Source organism: Macaca thibetana, chromosome X (genome assembly GCF_024542745.1).
Source record: "Macaca thibetana thibetana isolate TM-01 chromosome X, ASM2454274v1, whole genome shotgun sequence".
NCBI classification, from domain to species: Eukaryota; Metazoa; Chordata; class Mammalia; order Primates; family Cercopithecidae; genus Macaca; species Macaca thibetana.
This window is the reverse complement of record NC_065598.1, coordinates 27,546,711-27,561,422: the sequence shown is the minus strand read 5'-3', so window position 1 is coordinate 27,561,422 and position 14,712 is coordinate 27,546,711. Positions and strand designations below refer to the sequence as shown.

Here is a 14,712-nt window from a genome sequence, read left to right as displayed (position 1 = left end):
TGGGTTTTACAAAAAACAAAACAAAACAAAACAAAAAGACTAAAAGTGGTAACTGAAACCAACAATTTACAGTCTTTTATTTTTTCTCCACTTTTGATTCCAACTATTACAATTCTGTGTCCTTTCACATTTCCAAAAAAAAAAAAAAAAAACCAAATTTACTGTCATAATATCTTGTTTCAAACAAGTAAAATGGAATGTTTCTAATTTGTTTCACAAAATAATAAAACTCTTACTCTTACATTCACAGCAATGTTTAAGTAATGTCATTCATAAACTTAGTTTCTAAAGTTACTCAAACCTTCTGATAATAGGAACAATATTTTGAAAAAACTATCCAGGAACTTATTACAGAACAAGAAAACAAACATGTTATACACTGTGTTGCCTCCAATCCCACCCTGACCTTCTACAGCTTAGAATGTGGACTTTTCCTTTCAACCACAAGGCAAAGAATGCCTTGAGTTCTACTAGGGGTGGGAGAATCTGCTAAGTATGGCCTGGGAACGTGCATTGGCCACAGCCTTAATGCGAGCCCTTGCTGCAAGTCTGGCTTGAGCTCGCTCTTCCTCATCTTTCAAAGCCTCTTCATACCAGGTTGGGAAGGCACTGGGGACAGTATCGTGGATCTTCGCTAAAAACTCTAGGACTTTCATCTTGGTGGTTTCTACATGAGCTCGTGGACCCCATAGAAACTGATAGCGTGGAGGATCACTGTTGGGCACTTGCTGATACTGCAGGTAATTTTCTCTCACAAAATCTTGAGTGATGATCTTCTTGGGCTCCCCAAAAATGAAGTGCCTCCTCCCCTCATATAACCCCATCACATTCAATACTTGCCAGATTTGTTCCTCAGTGGCACAATTACCATTTGTGAAGATCACACCCAGGATAGTCATCAGCAGGCCCGTCCGGGGCACGCGTCTGTCATCACTCAACTTTGCATCATAGGTTGGTACCAGTTTGTTGATGAGGAAATAGATGTGCCTCTCTGGATCCACTTCCTTCAAGTCAAGTCCAAAGACCATCTCCAGGTGATCTGAAACTTTCCGTAGGATCTCACTGAAGTATCTCCTGGGAATTTGGACTATATCCCTCAGCATAGCTGCCTTTATAATAAGCTCTTTCATTTGATACTTGTACAGAAGGTAATGCACCAAAATAAACACCTTCTCATCTACAGGGCTTCTGGTCATGTGCTCATTGGCAGCCAGGGCCTGTGAGGATCTTGGCCTTTCCTCCGTTTGGTTGTTGATGCTTTCATTAGATCTTAAATATGAAACAGCTGCAGCAGTAGTAGTGGTGGATGTGGCTCTCGGAGGCCCGTGGGGATTGCTGGTTGTCTTGGGAGCAGTTGAGCTCTGGATGGCACTACTGAAATGAGCAGAGGAAGAGGAGGAAAATTCTATTCCCACTCTTGCAGTGGCTTGAGCATCCATCAGAGGCTCTGGCTCTTCTCGAGCCTGACGGCGTTTCTCACGGGCACGAAGCTTACTCTTTTGACCCCGAGGCATGATGACTTTAGACACAGTAGACACAAGTGAGCTCTGTGACCTAGAGGAAAGAGGATGAGATGGTTGGGTCACTTCAACTGGGAGACACCTCCGTGACTTTATTGAAGGCCGCCTCAGCAGTTTTCCTTGAAGTCACTGCTCTAGGAATCCCATAATGCTCCTATTCCCTGATCTGCTTGTTCCCTAGGAACCCTGTGGAATTAACTAAGGTATGACTTAGGTTGTCACTACTTGCCAGATATGCCTGGGACCTACTGGGATTTAGAGAACTGGCTCTGTTCTGAGGCAGGAGGTCTTTCTCTCAGTTCACATTAAGGATCATTATCTCACTTCTGTTATGACCTGGGGTCCCTCTGATCTACTACTTTGATGCTGACCCCTCACTTCTGTGATCCCAGAAGGTGAATTCAGGGAAACCTCATCTGACCACACCTGCCTGGAGACACAGAGACAGATGAAAGCACAGGCCAAGCTCTGTGGGACTCTCTATCCTGGGGTAATTAGTGTTCTCAGTCCTCACTTAGTGATTTCACCTTTGCTTTTGCTAAGGCCTGGGACTCCTCCCTCTGCTGACCTTAGAGTGATCTCCTCTGGGCAAAGCCTTCATATCCTTGAAAGCCCTAATGAGAATATTTGGCAGACCACAGCCTAATATATCTGCTCCAGGTTCACTCAGGTGTGAAGGTCTGAATAGGGCTCTGTGACCCCCTACTGTTCCGGGGTGGGTAGTCCTTTCAGTCCTTACTTAGTGTCCACACACAGACTTCTAGAAGACTATGGGTCTCTTCCCTCTAATGCCACCAAACTGCCCCTCTCAGACTAAAGACCTCATCTCCCTGATCACCCTCCCACCTAGCCCCTCACAAGTATAATGTGAGGGAGGGCCTTGCCCAAAGCCTCTCTGGGCTGACAGCAGGGGTGGGGCTTTGTGAAGTTCCCTTTGTTAGGGGTGGGTGGTTCCCTGAGACCTCACTCAATATTCTCACTTTAACCCCTAACAGGGTCTGGGAATCATCCTGCTACTGACTGGACATCACTCTGCTCCCATTCCAAGGCATTCACTTCCCTGAGACACCAGAGGCAGAAGTCAGGGTTCCTTGCATCAATCCACCTTCATTCACCTTAGCTTTTCAGGACTGAGAGTATGAGGAGGGCTCTGTGAGACCCCTCTGTGCTCAGGGCTTCGGAGGTCCGCTCAGACCTCATTCAGGGTCTTCCCCTTCACTCCTATTAGAGCCTGGGAACTCGCCCTCTGCTGGTCTGAAGCCCGCATCCTGGTCCAATACCCTCACTGGCTCAGTCTCCTCGGGGGGGGGGGGGGGGGGGGGGGGGGCATTTAGAAGGTACTCAGAGGTCGCTACATCCCACGATTCCTGTCTTTGCTCTATCAGAGCTGAAAGCAGGGGAATAACTCTCTGGGAGCCCCTCTAGTCTGGGGTGGGTGGTCCCCTCACACCTAACACCGGGTCTTTACCTTAATTCTAGAGAGGGCTCAAAGCTCCCACCTCGACTGATATGAGTGATGCTACCCGCCCTCACCCCAACACTTCCCTGAAACACTGCAGGAGAAAGTCCGTGTGCCTCAGGTCCTTCCGCCCCCATCTGGGGCCTTCCCAAGGTTGACCGCAAGGGCTGGACTCTGCAAAGCCCCTCCGTTCTGAAAACCGGGCGGAAGAGGGGGACTCCCTTTATTCCCGTTCTTTCAGGGTCTTTGCCTTTACTCCTGCTAGGGCCTGGGAAATCTCCCTCTGCTGGTCTGAAGCCCACCCTCTAGTCCAATACCCTCACTCGCCCAGTCTCCTCAGTCCGATACCCTTACCCGCCCAGTCTCCTCAGTCCGATACCCTTACCCGCCCAGTCTCCTGAGTCAGACACCCTCACCCGCCCAGTCTCCTCAGTACCATACCCTCACCCGCCCAGTCTCCTCAGTCAGACACGGTCACGCGTCCAGTCTCCTCAGTCCGACATCCTCACCCGCCCAGTCTCCTCAGTCAGACACGCTCACGCGTCCAGTCTCCTCAGTCCGATACCCACACCCGCCCAGTCTCCTCAGTCAGACAACCTCATGCGTCCAGTCTCCTCAGTCCGATACCCTCATGCGTCCAGTCTCCTCAGTCCGATACCCTCACCCGCCCAGTCTCCTCAGTCCCATACCCTCACCCGCCCAGTCTCCTCAGCCAGACGCCCTCACCCGCCCAGTCTCCTCAGTCTGATACCCTCAACCGACCCGACTCCTCAGTCCGATACCCTCACCCGCCCAGTCTCCGCAGTCAGACACGCTCCCGCGTCCAGTCTCCTCAGTCCGACGTCCTAACCCGCCCAGTCTCCTCAGTCCGATACCCTCACCCGCCCAGTCTCCTCAGTCAGTCAACCTCACCTGTCCAGTCTCCTCAGTCCGACACCCTCACCTGCTCAGTCTCCTCAGTCCGATACACTTACCCGCCCAGTCTCCTCAGTCAGACACCCTCACCCGCCCAGTCTCCTCAGTCCGATACCCTCACCCGCCCAGTCTCCTCAGTCCGATACACTCACCCGCCCAGTCTCCTCAGTCCAATACCCTCACCCGCCCAGTCTCCTCAGTCCCATACCCTCACCCGCCCAGTCTCCTCAGTCCCACACCCTCAACCGCCCAGTCTCCTCAGTCAGACACCCTCACCCGCCCAGTCTCCTCAGTCAAACACGCTCCCGCGTCCAGTCTCCTCAGTCCGACATCCTCACCCGCCAAGTCTCCTCAGTCCGATACCCTCACCCGCCCAGTATCCTCAGTCCGATACCCTCACCCGCCCAGTCTCCTCAGTCCAATACCCTCACCCGCCCAGTCTCCTCAGCCAGAAGCCCTCACCCGCCCAGTCTCCTCAGTCTGATACCCTCAACCGACCCGTCTCCTCAGTCCGATACCCTCACCCGCCCAGTCTCCTCAGTCCCATACCCTCACCCGCCCAGTCTCCTCAGTCCCACACCCTCAACCGCCCAGTCTCCTCAGTCAGACACCCTCACCTGCCCAGTCTCCTCAGTCCGATACCCTCACCCGCCCAGTCTCCTCAGTCAGACACTCTCACCCGCCCAGTCTCCTTAGTCCGATACCCTCACCCGTCCAGTCTCCTCAGTCAGACACGCTCCCGCGTCCAGTCTCCTCAGTCCCATACCCTCACCCGCCCAGTCTCCTCAGTCCCACACCCTCACCCGCCCAGTCTACTCAGTCAGACACCCTCACCCGCCCAGTCTCCTCAGTCCCATACCCTCACCCGCCCAGTCTCCTCAGTCAGACACGCTCACGGGTCCAGTCTCCTCAGTCCGACATCCTCACCCGCCCAGTCTCCTCAGTCAGACATCCTCACCCGCACAGTCTCCTCAGTCAGACTCGCTCACGCGTCCAGTCTCCTCAGTCCGACATCCTCACCCGCCCAGTCTCCTCAGTCCGATACCCTCACCCGCCCAGTCTCCTCAGTCCGATACCCTCACCCGCCCAGTCTCCTCAGTCCGATACCCTCACCCGCCCAGTCTCCTCAGTCCCATACCCTCACCCGCCCCGTCTCCTCAGTCCGATACCCTCACCCGCCCAGTCTCCTCAGTCCCACACCCGCACCCGCCCAGTCTCCTCAGTCCGACACCCTCACCCGCCCCGTCTCCTCAGTCCGATACCCTCACCCGCCCAGTCTCCTCAGTCCCACACCCGCACCCGCCCAGTCTCCTCAGTCCCACACCCTCACCCGCCCAGTCTACTCAGTCGGACACCCTCACCCGCCCAGTCTCCTCAATCCGACACCCTCACTCGCCCAGTCTTCTCAGTCCCATACCCTCAGGCGTCCAGTCTCCTCAGTCAGACACCCTCACTCGTCCAGTCTCCTCAGTCCGATACCCTCACCCGCCCAGTCTCCTCAGTCCGATACCCTCACCCGCCCAGTCTCCTCAGTCAGACACGCTCCCGCGTCCAGTCTCCTCAGTCCGACATCCTCACCCGCCCAGTCTCCTCAGTCAGACATCCTCACCCGCACAGTCTCCTCAGACACCCACACCCGCCCAGTCTCCTCAGTCAGACACGCTCACGCGTCCAGTCTCCTCAGTCCGACATCCTCACCCGCCCAGTCTCCTCAGTCCGATACCCTCACCCGCCCAGTCTCCTCAGTCCGATACCCTCACCCGCCCAGTCTCCTCAGTCCGACATCCTCACCCGCCCAGTCTTCTCAGTCCCATACCCTCACACGTCCAATCTCCTCAGCCAGACACCATCACCCGCCCAGTCTCCTCAGTCCGATACCCTCACCCGCCCAGTCTCCTCAGTCAGACACTCTCACCCGCCCAGTCTCCTCAGTCCGATACCCTCACCCGCCCAGTCTCCTCAGTCAGACACCCTCACCCGCCCAGACTCCTTAGTCCCATACCCTCACCCGCCCAGTCTCCTCAGTCAGACACGCTCCCGCGTCCCGTCTCCTCAGTCCGACATCCTCACCCGCCCAGTCTCCTCAGTCAGACATCCTCACCCGCCCAGTCTCCTCAGTCAGACACCGACACCCGCCCAGTCTCCTCAGTCCGATACCCTCACCCGCCCAGTCTCCTCAGTCCGATACCCTCACCCGCCCAGTCTCCTCAGTCCGATACCCTCACCCGCCTAGTCTCCTCAGTCCAATACCCTCACCCGGCCAGTCTCCTCAGTGAGACACCCTCACCCGCCCAGTCTCCTCAGTCAAACACGCTCACGCGTCCAGTCTCCTCGGTCCGACATCCTCACCCGCCCAGTCTCTTCAGTCAGACACCCTCACCCGCCCAGTCTCCTTAGTCCGATACCCTCACCCGCCCAGTCTCCTCAGTCCCATACCCTCACCCGCCCAGTCTCCTCAGTCAGACACCCTCACCCGCCCAGTCTCCTCAGTCAAACACGCTCACGCGTCCAGTCTCCTCAGTCCGATACCCTCACCCGCCCAGTATCCTCAGTCCGATACCCTCACCCGCCCAGTCTCCTCAGTCCAATACCCTCACCCGCCCAGTCTCCTAAGCCAGACGCCCTCACCCGCCCAGTCTCCTCAGTCTGATACCCTCAACCGACCCGTCTCCTCAGTCCGATACCCTCACCCGCCCAGTCTCCTCAGTCCCACACCCTCACCCGCCCAATCTCCTTAGTCCCATACCCTCACCCGCCCAGTCTCCTCAGTCAGACACTCTCACCCGCCCAGTCTCCTTAGTCCGATACCCTCACCCGTCCAGTCTCCTCAGTCAGACACGCTCCCGCGTCCAGTCTCCTCAGTCCCACACCCTCACCCGCCCAGTCTCCTCAGTCCCACACCCTCACCCGCCCAGTCTCCTCAGTCAGACATCCTCACCCGCACAGTCTCCTCAGTCAGACACCCACACCCGCCCAGTCTCCTCAGTCCGATACCCTCACCCGCCCAGTCTCCTCAGTCCGATACCCTCACCCGCCCAGTCTCCTCAGTCAGACACGCTCACGGGTCCAGTCTCCTCAGTCCGACATCCTCACCCGCCCAGTCTCCTCAGTCCGATACCCTCACCCGCCCAGTCTCCTCAGTCCGACATCCTCACCCGCCCAGTCTCCTCAGTCAGACATCCTCACCCGCCCAGTCTCCTCAGTCAGACTCGCTCACGCGTCCAGTCTCCTCAGTCCGACATCCTCACCCGCCCAGTCTCCTCAGTCCGACACCCTCACCCGCCCAGTCTCCTCAGTCCGATACCCTCACCCGGCCAGTCTCCTCAGTCCCACACCCTCACCCGCCCAGTCTCCTCAGTCAGACACCCTCACCCGCCCAGTCTCCTCAGTCCCATACCCTCACCCGCCCCGTCTCCTCAGTCCGATACCCTCACCCGCCCAGTCTCCTCAGTCCCACACCCGCACCCGCCCAGTCTCCTCAGTCCCACACCCTCACCCGCCCCGTCTCCTCAGTCCGATACCCTCACCCGCCCAGTCTCCTCAGTCCCACACCCGCACCCGCCCAGTCTCCTCAGTCCCACACCCTCACCCGCCCAGTCTACTCAGTCGGACATCCTCACCCGCCCAGTCTCCTCAGTCCGACACCCTCACTCGCCCAGTCTTCTCAGTCCCATACCCTCACGCGTCCAGTCTCCTCAGTCAGACACCCTCACTCGTCCAGTCTCCTCAGTCCGATACCCTCACCCGCCCAGTCTCCTCAGTCCGATACCCTCACCCGCCCAGTCTCCTCAGTCCGACATCCTCACCCGCCCAGTCTTCTCAGTCCGATACCCTCACCCGCCCAGTCTCCTCAGTCCGATACCCTCACCCGCCCAGTCTCCTCAGTCAGACACCCTCACTCGTCCAGTCTCCTCAGTCCGATACCCTCACCCGCCCAGTCTCCTCAGTCCAATACCCTCACCCGCCCAGTCTCCTCAGTCAGACACCCTCACCCGCCCAGTCTCCTCAGTCCCATACCCTCACCCGCCCAGTCTCCTCAGTCAGACAGCCTCACCCGCCCAGTCTCCTCAGTCCCATACCCTCACCCGCCCAGTCTCCTCAGTCCGATACCCTCACCCGCCCAGTCTCCTCAGTCAGACACCCTCACCCGCCCAGTCTCCTCAGTCCGATACCATCACCTGCCCAGTCTCCTCAGTCAGACACCCTCACCCGCCCAGTCTCCTCAGTCCGAAACCCTCACCCGTCCAGTCTCCTCAGTCAGACCTCCTCACCCGCCCAGTCTCCTTAGTTCGATACCCTCACCCGCCCAGTCTCCTCAGTCAGACACGCTCCCCCGTCCAGTCTCCTCAGTCCGACATCCTCACCCGCCCAGTCTCCTCAGACACCCACACCCGCCCAGTCTCCTCAGTCCGATACCCTCACCCGCCCAGTCTCCTCAGTCCGATACCCTCACCCGCCCAGTCTCCTCAGTCCGATACCCTCACCCGCCCAGTCTCCTCAGTCAGACACCCTCACCCGCCCAGTCTCCTCAGTCAGACACCCTCACCCGCCCAGTCTCCTCAGTCCCATACCCTCACCCGCCCCGTCTCCTCAGTCCGATACCCTCATCCGCCCAGTCTCCTCAGTCCCATACCCTCACCCGCCCAGTCTCCTCAGTCCCACACCATCATCCGCCCAGTCTACTCAGTCAGACACCCTCACCCGCCCAGTCTCCTCAGTCTAATACCCTCACCCGCCCAGTCTCCTCAGTCAGACACGCTCACGCGTCCAGTCTCCTCAGTCCGACATCCTCACCCGGCCAGTCTCCTCAGTCAGACATCCTCACCCGCCCAGTCTCCTCAGTCAGACACCCTCACCCGCCCAGTCTCCTCTGTCGGATACCCTCACTCGCCCAGTCTCCTCAGTCCGATACCCTCACCCGCCCAGTCTCCTCAGTCAGACAGCCTCACCCACCCAGTCTCCTCAGTCCCATACCCTCACCCGCCCAGTCTCCTCAGTCAGACAGCCTCACCCGCCCAGTCTCCTCAGTCCCATACCCTCACCCGCCCAGTCTCCTCAGTCCGATACCCTCACCCGCCCAGTCTCCTCAGTCAGACACCCTCACCCGCCCAGTCTCCTCAGTCCGATACCCTCACCCGTCCAGTCTCGTCAGTCCGATAACCTCACCCGCCCAGTCTCCTCACTCAGACACCCTCACCCGCCCAGTCTCCTCAGGGACTATTTAAAAGGTATTCGGGGGTCGCTACATCAGAGATTCCTGTCTGAGCTTTATCGGAGCTGAAAGCAGGGGCGGAATTCTGTCAGAGCCCCTTTAGTCTGGAGTGGGTGGTCCCCCACACCTAACTCAGGGTCCTTACTTAATTTCAGCCACGGTCTGGAACTCCTCCCTCAGGCGACTGGACACCAGCGCTCTCAGACAGACGCTTTCACTTCCTGCGACCCCACGGCCGGATATCGGGGTGCAAACACTTCCGGGAAAGATTATTTGGGGGTTTCCGGGGCTGGCACTGAGGCTAGGCCCTGTGGGATTGATAACTGTTCTGTGTTTCGCGGTTCACTTAGAACTCACATAGGGGCTTTTTAGTGACTCCAGGCCAGGTCGCCTTCTGGTTACCAAGTTAACCAGCCTTAAAACCAGCGTCTTACTCACATCACCCTCGTTTCCAGAAGGCTAAGTGAAGGGGTTCCTGAGCCTCACAGCCATACCAGAGCCTCCCAGAACTGACAGCAGAAGCCAGCCACTGTGCTGTCAGTCTGTTTTCAGTGGGCAGTTTCCTCAGAAACATACACAGAATCCTCGCCGTTACTTCTGTTAGGTTTAGGATTCCTCCTTCTGCTGGCCTGGATCTGACACAGCGATCCACAGTTTTCACTTCACAGTTTTAGATTTTATTACATTTACTACAGATCAGAGACTTTTTTCTTTGTTTTGTTTTGTTTTGAGACGGAGTCTCGCTGTGTCGTCCAGGCTGGGCGCAGTGGCGTGATCTCGGCTCACCGCAACCTCCTCCTCCAGGGTTCAAGTGATTCTCCCGCCTCAGCCTCCCGAGTGGCTGGGATTACAGGCACGTGCCACCACGCCCGGTCAATTTTTGTATTTTTGTAGATATGGGGTTTCACCATGTTGGCCTAGCCAGTCTCGAGCTCCTGACCTCAGGTGATCCGCCCACCCTGGCTTCCCAAGGTGCTAGTATTACAGGTGTGAGTCACCTTGCCTGGCCCAGGTGATGACATTTTGAGAGTGGCTAGTACAGAAAGTATTTGTTTGTTTTCGATTTATTCAGGTTGGGGTAATTACAATAACAAAGAGATATCTTTGTGTCTCACATATACTTGTCACCCCTAGTCCATTTAACATCATTTACACTGCTTCTCCATTCACCCTGGAAATGTTTGCATAGCAGATCAGCCCCCTACACCACTTGGTATCTGGTGGGAAAAGGCCACCAAACACAGCTGAAGGATATATTTCTTCTGGTGTAAAAAGAAGGCAGGAAAAGTGAGAGGCAATCTGAGCTAGGGATAACATGTGGATCCTTTTTCAAGACATGTCCACATTCAACCTTTTACTTATAGAGGCAGTGAAGTCTCAGAGAACTCCCCCTCCAGTTTCTTTTTCCTTGCAGTGACACACTCTGTGCCACTACTTATTGGTACTACTCGCCCTGTTTTAACTGTCTAATCGCCAATCCCACCCACTTGTACAGCTTCCTATCCACTTGTAGCAGGGTTGAGAGCTGCCTTGATGACTGATAAGAGATTGTAGCTTCCCTTACAAGATATAATCTTTCTTATTCTCACTGGAAGGGGTGCACTGAACCACCATAGTAGTGAAGAGAGCTTTCCTAGAATCAATTAATATAATCACTGGGTGATGCAAGGGAGTAAGTCATACCCTGCCTGAGAAGTGGGAAGGGGAAAGTCTAATAGAGCATGCCTCTTGGCCTTTCATCCAATAGATCTGCCTACTCAGATCACCCTACAATTTCATGCTGGTAATGATTCAGAGATTGCCAAGCCTATTCATAAAAGTTGTCCAACACACCACCAGTTTCCTCACCTTCACTCCTTCTGGTCCCATTGCTATCCCATGCTGAACTCTGGATACAGATCCCAGACCACTCCCTACCCTGAGTTCTCTGGACTTGGTTTAGCTTGTGATCTCTCTCATGGGTTCTGAAAATTGTTCTAGTCCCCGGTTTTCTTGATGTTCTTCACTAACTGAGGTTTTTCTGTCAGGGCACATTTTCTGGACCCTGGTCATACTAACCAAGTTCTTTCTTCTCAAAGTGAAGACAAAAGTTTTCTTGACATATGAGAATTTTAAAGCAAATGCCCAGAGAAATCTCAGTGCTCAAGACATCACTACCGATGTCTCACTTTGGATGAGGGATTAAGTTCATTTTCTGTTCAACCTACTTAGAAAATGGAAATTAAAATTGAAATAGCAGTGAAACAATACAACTTGGCTAAACATTTATCCCAAGTTTAAAATTTATCAAATAAAATACCCATGAGAGTATACAACATTTTTGGAATGAAAGTTTAGTAGTATTCAAAAAATTGACAATCATCACATTCTTTACACTTTAACTGAATTTATACTTTTCTACGTCTTTCCTGTAATAAAATATCTACATTTACCCAAGAAGTCATGTTCAGTAATGTTTATTTCAATCTTATTAGTCATAGCAATAAATGGAAAACACCTTATACATCCATCAGTAGAAGAATTGTTAATTATGATACATATGTCCTTTGAAATTCTTGGTAGTAGCTTAAACAGTGAGGTGGATCTATACGTGCTCTCATGGAAAGTTCCTGCATCCATTTTATTTAGTGACAAATGCAACAGGTACAACAAAATGTACATCAGTATATATATATGTTAAAAGTTCACAATATATTTTCCTACCACATGTATGTAAGAAAAAAGCCTAGAATATACATAAAAATAAAAGAGTCAAGGTTTTTAATGGTGGTTACTTCTGGTAGGGAATAGATTTTGGAGGAACAGAGTAAGGGAGCAGAATTGTGATTTATCCATAGTGTTAGAATTTTCTTAAGCATCAAGAATATTTGAGTAATTAATATATTTGAGTAAAACTAACAACAGAAATAGGAGCTGTGCAATATTCTAATAGTCACTGCTAGTGGATGTAATGGAAGAAGCCTGAAATTCTAAAGTCTTAGCACAACAAAAGTTAATTTTCACACCCATAAAATCTGATGTGAGTTAACAGGGGGTCTTCACTGTCAGAGGACCCAGGAATCCAGGCTACTTCCATCATGTGGCACCACATCTCATCATGAGAGCTCCACGTTTGCTGCTGAATAGAACTGACATACCGACTCTCAAATGCCTTGGCCTGAAAATGACAAGCATAGCTTCTGTTTATATTTCAGTGGCCCTTTCTAACAACAAATGGACTGGGGAATACAGTCTCCCCATGTGCCCAGGAAGGACAGCAAAACAAGTGGATGGAAACTTGGAGTCTCTCCCACAATCTATTACCTATTATATGCTCAATAAAAAGCAAATACGAAACTTTGACAACAACCTCTATTCTTGGAAAAGTTTCTAAGAAGGCCAAAATTGCCTTGCAATTTGGGAAATTTTTCTAGTGTGTACCATGTGACAGTCATTTTCAAACGTAGGATCACACCAATTTTCTAAAGAGCCATGAAAATCTCAGCAAGGATGATCCTTTGTCTCTCATCACTAAATAGTACCTTTCTCTACTGACCTTTGCAATAATCTCAAAATATGGAGGATGTTATTCTTCCTTTTAGTGCATGGTCTAAATAATACCTTGGGAGTCTCTGCTACCACCTGATTAACACACCTAAACACTTGTGCAGTGTGTCTTTACACACACTGAAAAGTAGGATTTTCCCCTGGGGCAGATAGAAACAAAAGTCAGGAGAATTATGGTGAATTAATTTTATTCTTTTCTTATCAAAGCACTGCCAAAGACACATTGTCTACATTAATAGTAGGCTGAATAATTGCTCCACAAAGATGGTTATACCCTTATCCTTGAAAAATGAATGTGCTTTGTTATATGACCAAAGGCACTTTGCAGAAGCATTAAGGTTATGCAACTGAACTTAAAATAAAAATATTACACTAGGTTATTCAGGTAAGTCTGATATCATGACATGAGAATTCACAAGCAGAGAACTTTCTCTGGCTGGAGGCAGAAGAGAGATGCAGCAGAGGGGAAGTTAGAGAGATTACAAGTGTGAGAAGAATTCAACCTACAAGTGTTGACTCAAAATGTATGAGCCCACATTCAAGGACTGGAGAGAGGCCTGCCAGCTCCAGCTGACGGTCAGCTAGGAAACAGGACCTCAATCTTATTACCACAAAGAACTGGATTCTGTCAACAACCTGAATGAGTTCAGAAGAAGAATCTTCTCAGAGTCTCATAAGAAGACTGCCAGCTGAAAGCTTGATTTGAACCTTGTGAAAATTTGAGTACAGAATCTAGCAGAACCATTCCATCCTTCACACGTACAGAAACGCAGACAATAAACCCTACAAAGATAATAAACGTGTGCTGTTGTAAACCACTACATTTGTGGTAATCTGTTACAGCTACCATAGAAAACTATTACAACTTTCTGGAAAGACTACAGAATTTATAAGAATTCACTCTCTTCAGATGGTTGCTACACAGTTATTTCCTTGGTCTTTCTTCACTGAACACGTAGGAGGGAAGCTTTGAGTTTTGGCGCTTAGTTGAGCTCATTCATCAGTGTATAGATTCAGTAGCAACATTCAAAAAGTCACCAGATTAAAACCTCTTCTTTTTCTAATCTCACCTGCTTTCTAAAACCTCTTCTCTACTTCAGGATTATATCTCTGCTTCAGGATAAAGTATCAGTTGATTCTATCCCAAATCAAACTCTCCTCACCAGCAGATTTGAAAGCACTTTGAGTGTGGTGGAGGCACCCAGGGATGAATAGGTGTCTAAGCTTCACTATTTGAAGTGAACAATTACATAGAATGGGCTGTTGCTGTTAGGGGGAATTCAAGGTGAGGGGTGGGGTTTCTAGGGAGTTGGAAGTCTCTATGTCCAGGAGAAGGCAGGCAAGTCTGGGCTGTCTATTCCTCTGGAGCAAGTGCAGGCTCCAGAAGCAGAGAAGTGCAGAGAAGGACACAGTAAAGCTGGCCAGCAGATCAGTTCCAGTTCAGACAGAAGGGCACAGTGGGGAAGATCCAGGGGAAGGGCACGGTAATGTGGGAAAGTGCTGGACTGAACCCATGTGAAGGGACCAGGGCAGAGTCAGCTCCGGAACAATCTGGGCTAAAGGTGGGAGGACTCCAGGCCAATGAACCCCACAGACAGTCCCAGATTGTGTCTCATTCTCATTCTGCCTTCCATTTTAGGGCCTGCTTTTAGTGCTTTGGCGACAGGGTCTTTCTTTTCTTTGTCTGAGAGACATTGTGGAGTAGTGAGAAGTGAAATGAATTAATAGGCCTAAGATCTGCTTCAGGCTGAGAGGAGTGGAATAGTGTGGGCTGTAGAGGAATTCAGACTAGGAGGTCTCAACTCAGCCTTGTCACTTATATGTGAACTCAAAAATTCTATGAGCCTCAAGTTCTTTGTGAAGTGGGCTTGATGAAGTCATTTTGTTCTTTGGCTAGCATATACCTTGTGAAGTCTGACTTTTAGAATGTAAGTTATTTGTGTAGGGCAGCTGGCACAGTGTTAGTGTGTGCTGGGTTTTTGATAACTAACAGTTGTTTCTATTATGTTTTAGATTGCTAACACTACCAACCTTCCCCTCTTGGAAATTTTTAATTTATT

General features: G+C 51.9%; 1 protein-coding gene across 1 annotated transcript; it reads right to left on the bottom strand.

The window, feature by feature from the left end:
- Window positions 1–254: 254 nt before the first annotated feature.
- Window positions 255–9,322, bottom strand: LOC126946883 (melanoma-associated antigen B10-like). Its single transcript, XM_050777600.1, has 2 exons — window positions 9,252–9,322; window positions 255–1,554 (listed from the first exon to the last, which is right to left on the bottom strand). The coding sequence occupies exon 2, from the start codon at window positions 1,512–1,514 to the stop codon at window positions 471–473; it is 1,044 nt and encodes a 347-aa protein (XP_050633557.1). The 5' UTR covers window positions 1,515–1,554; window positions 9,252–9,322; the 3' UTR covers window positions 255–470.
- Between the last annotated feature and the right edge of the window lie 5,390 nt (window positions 9,323–14,712).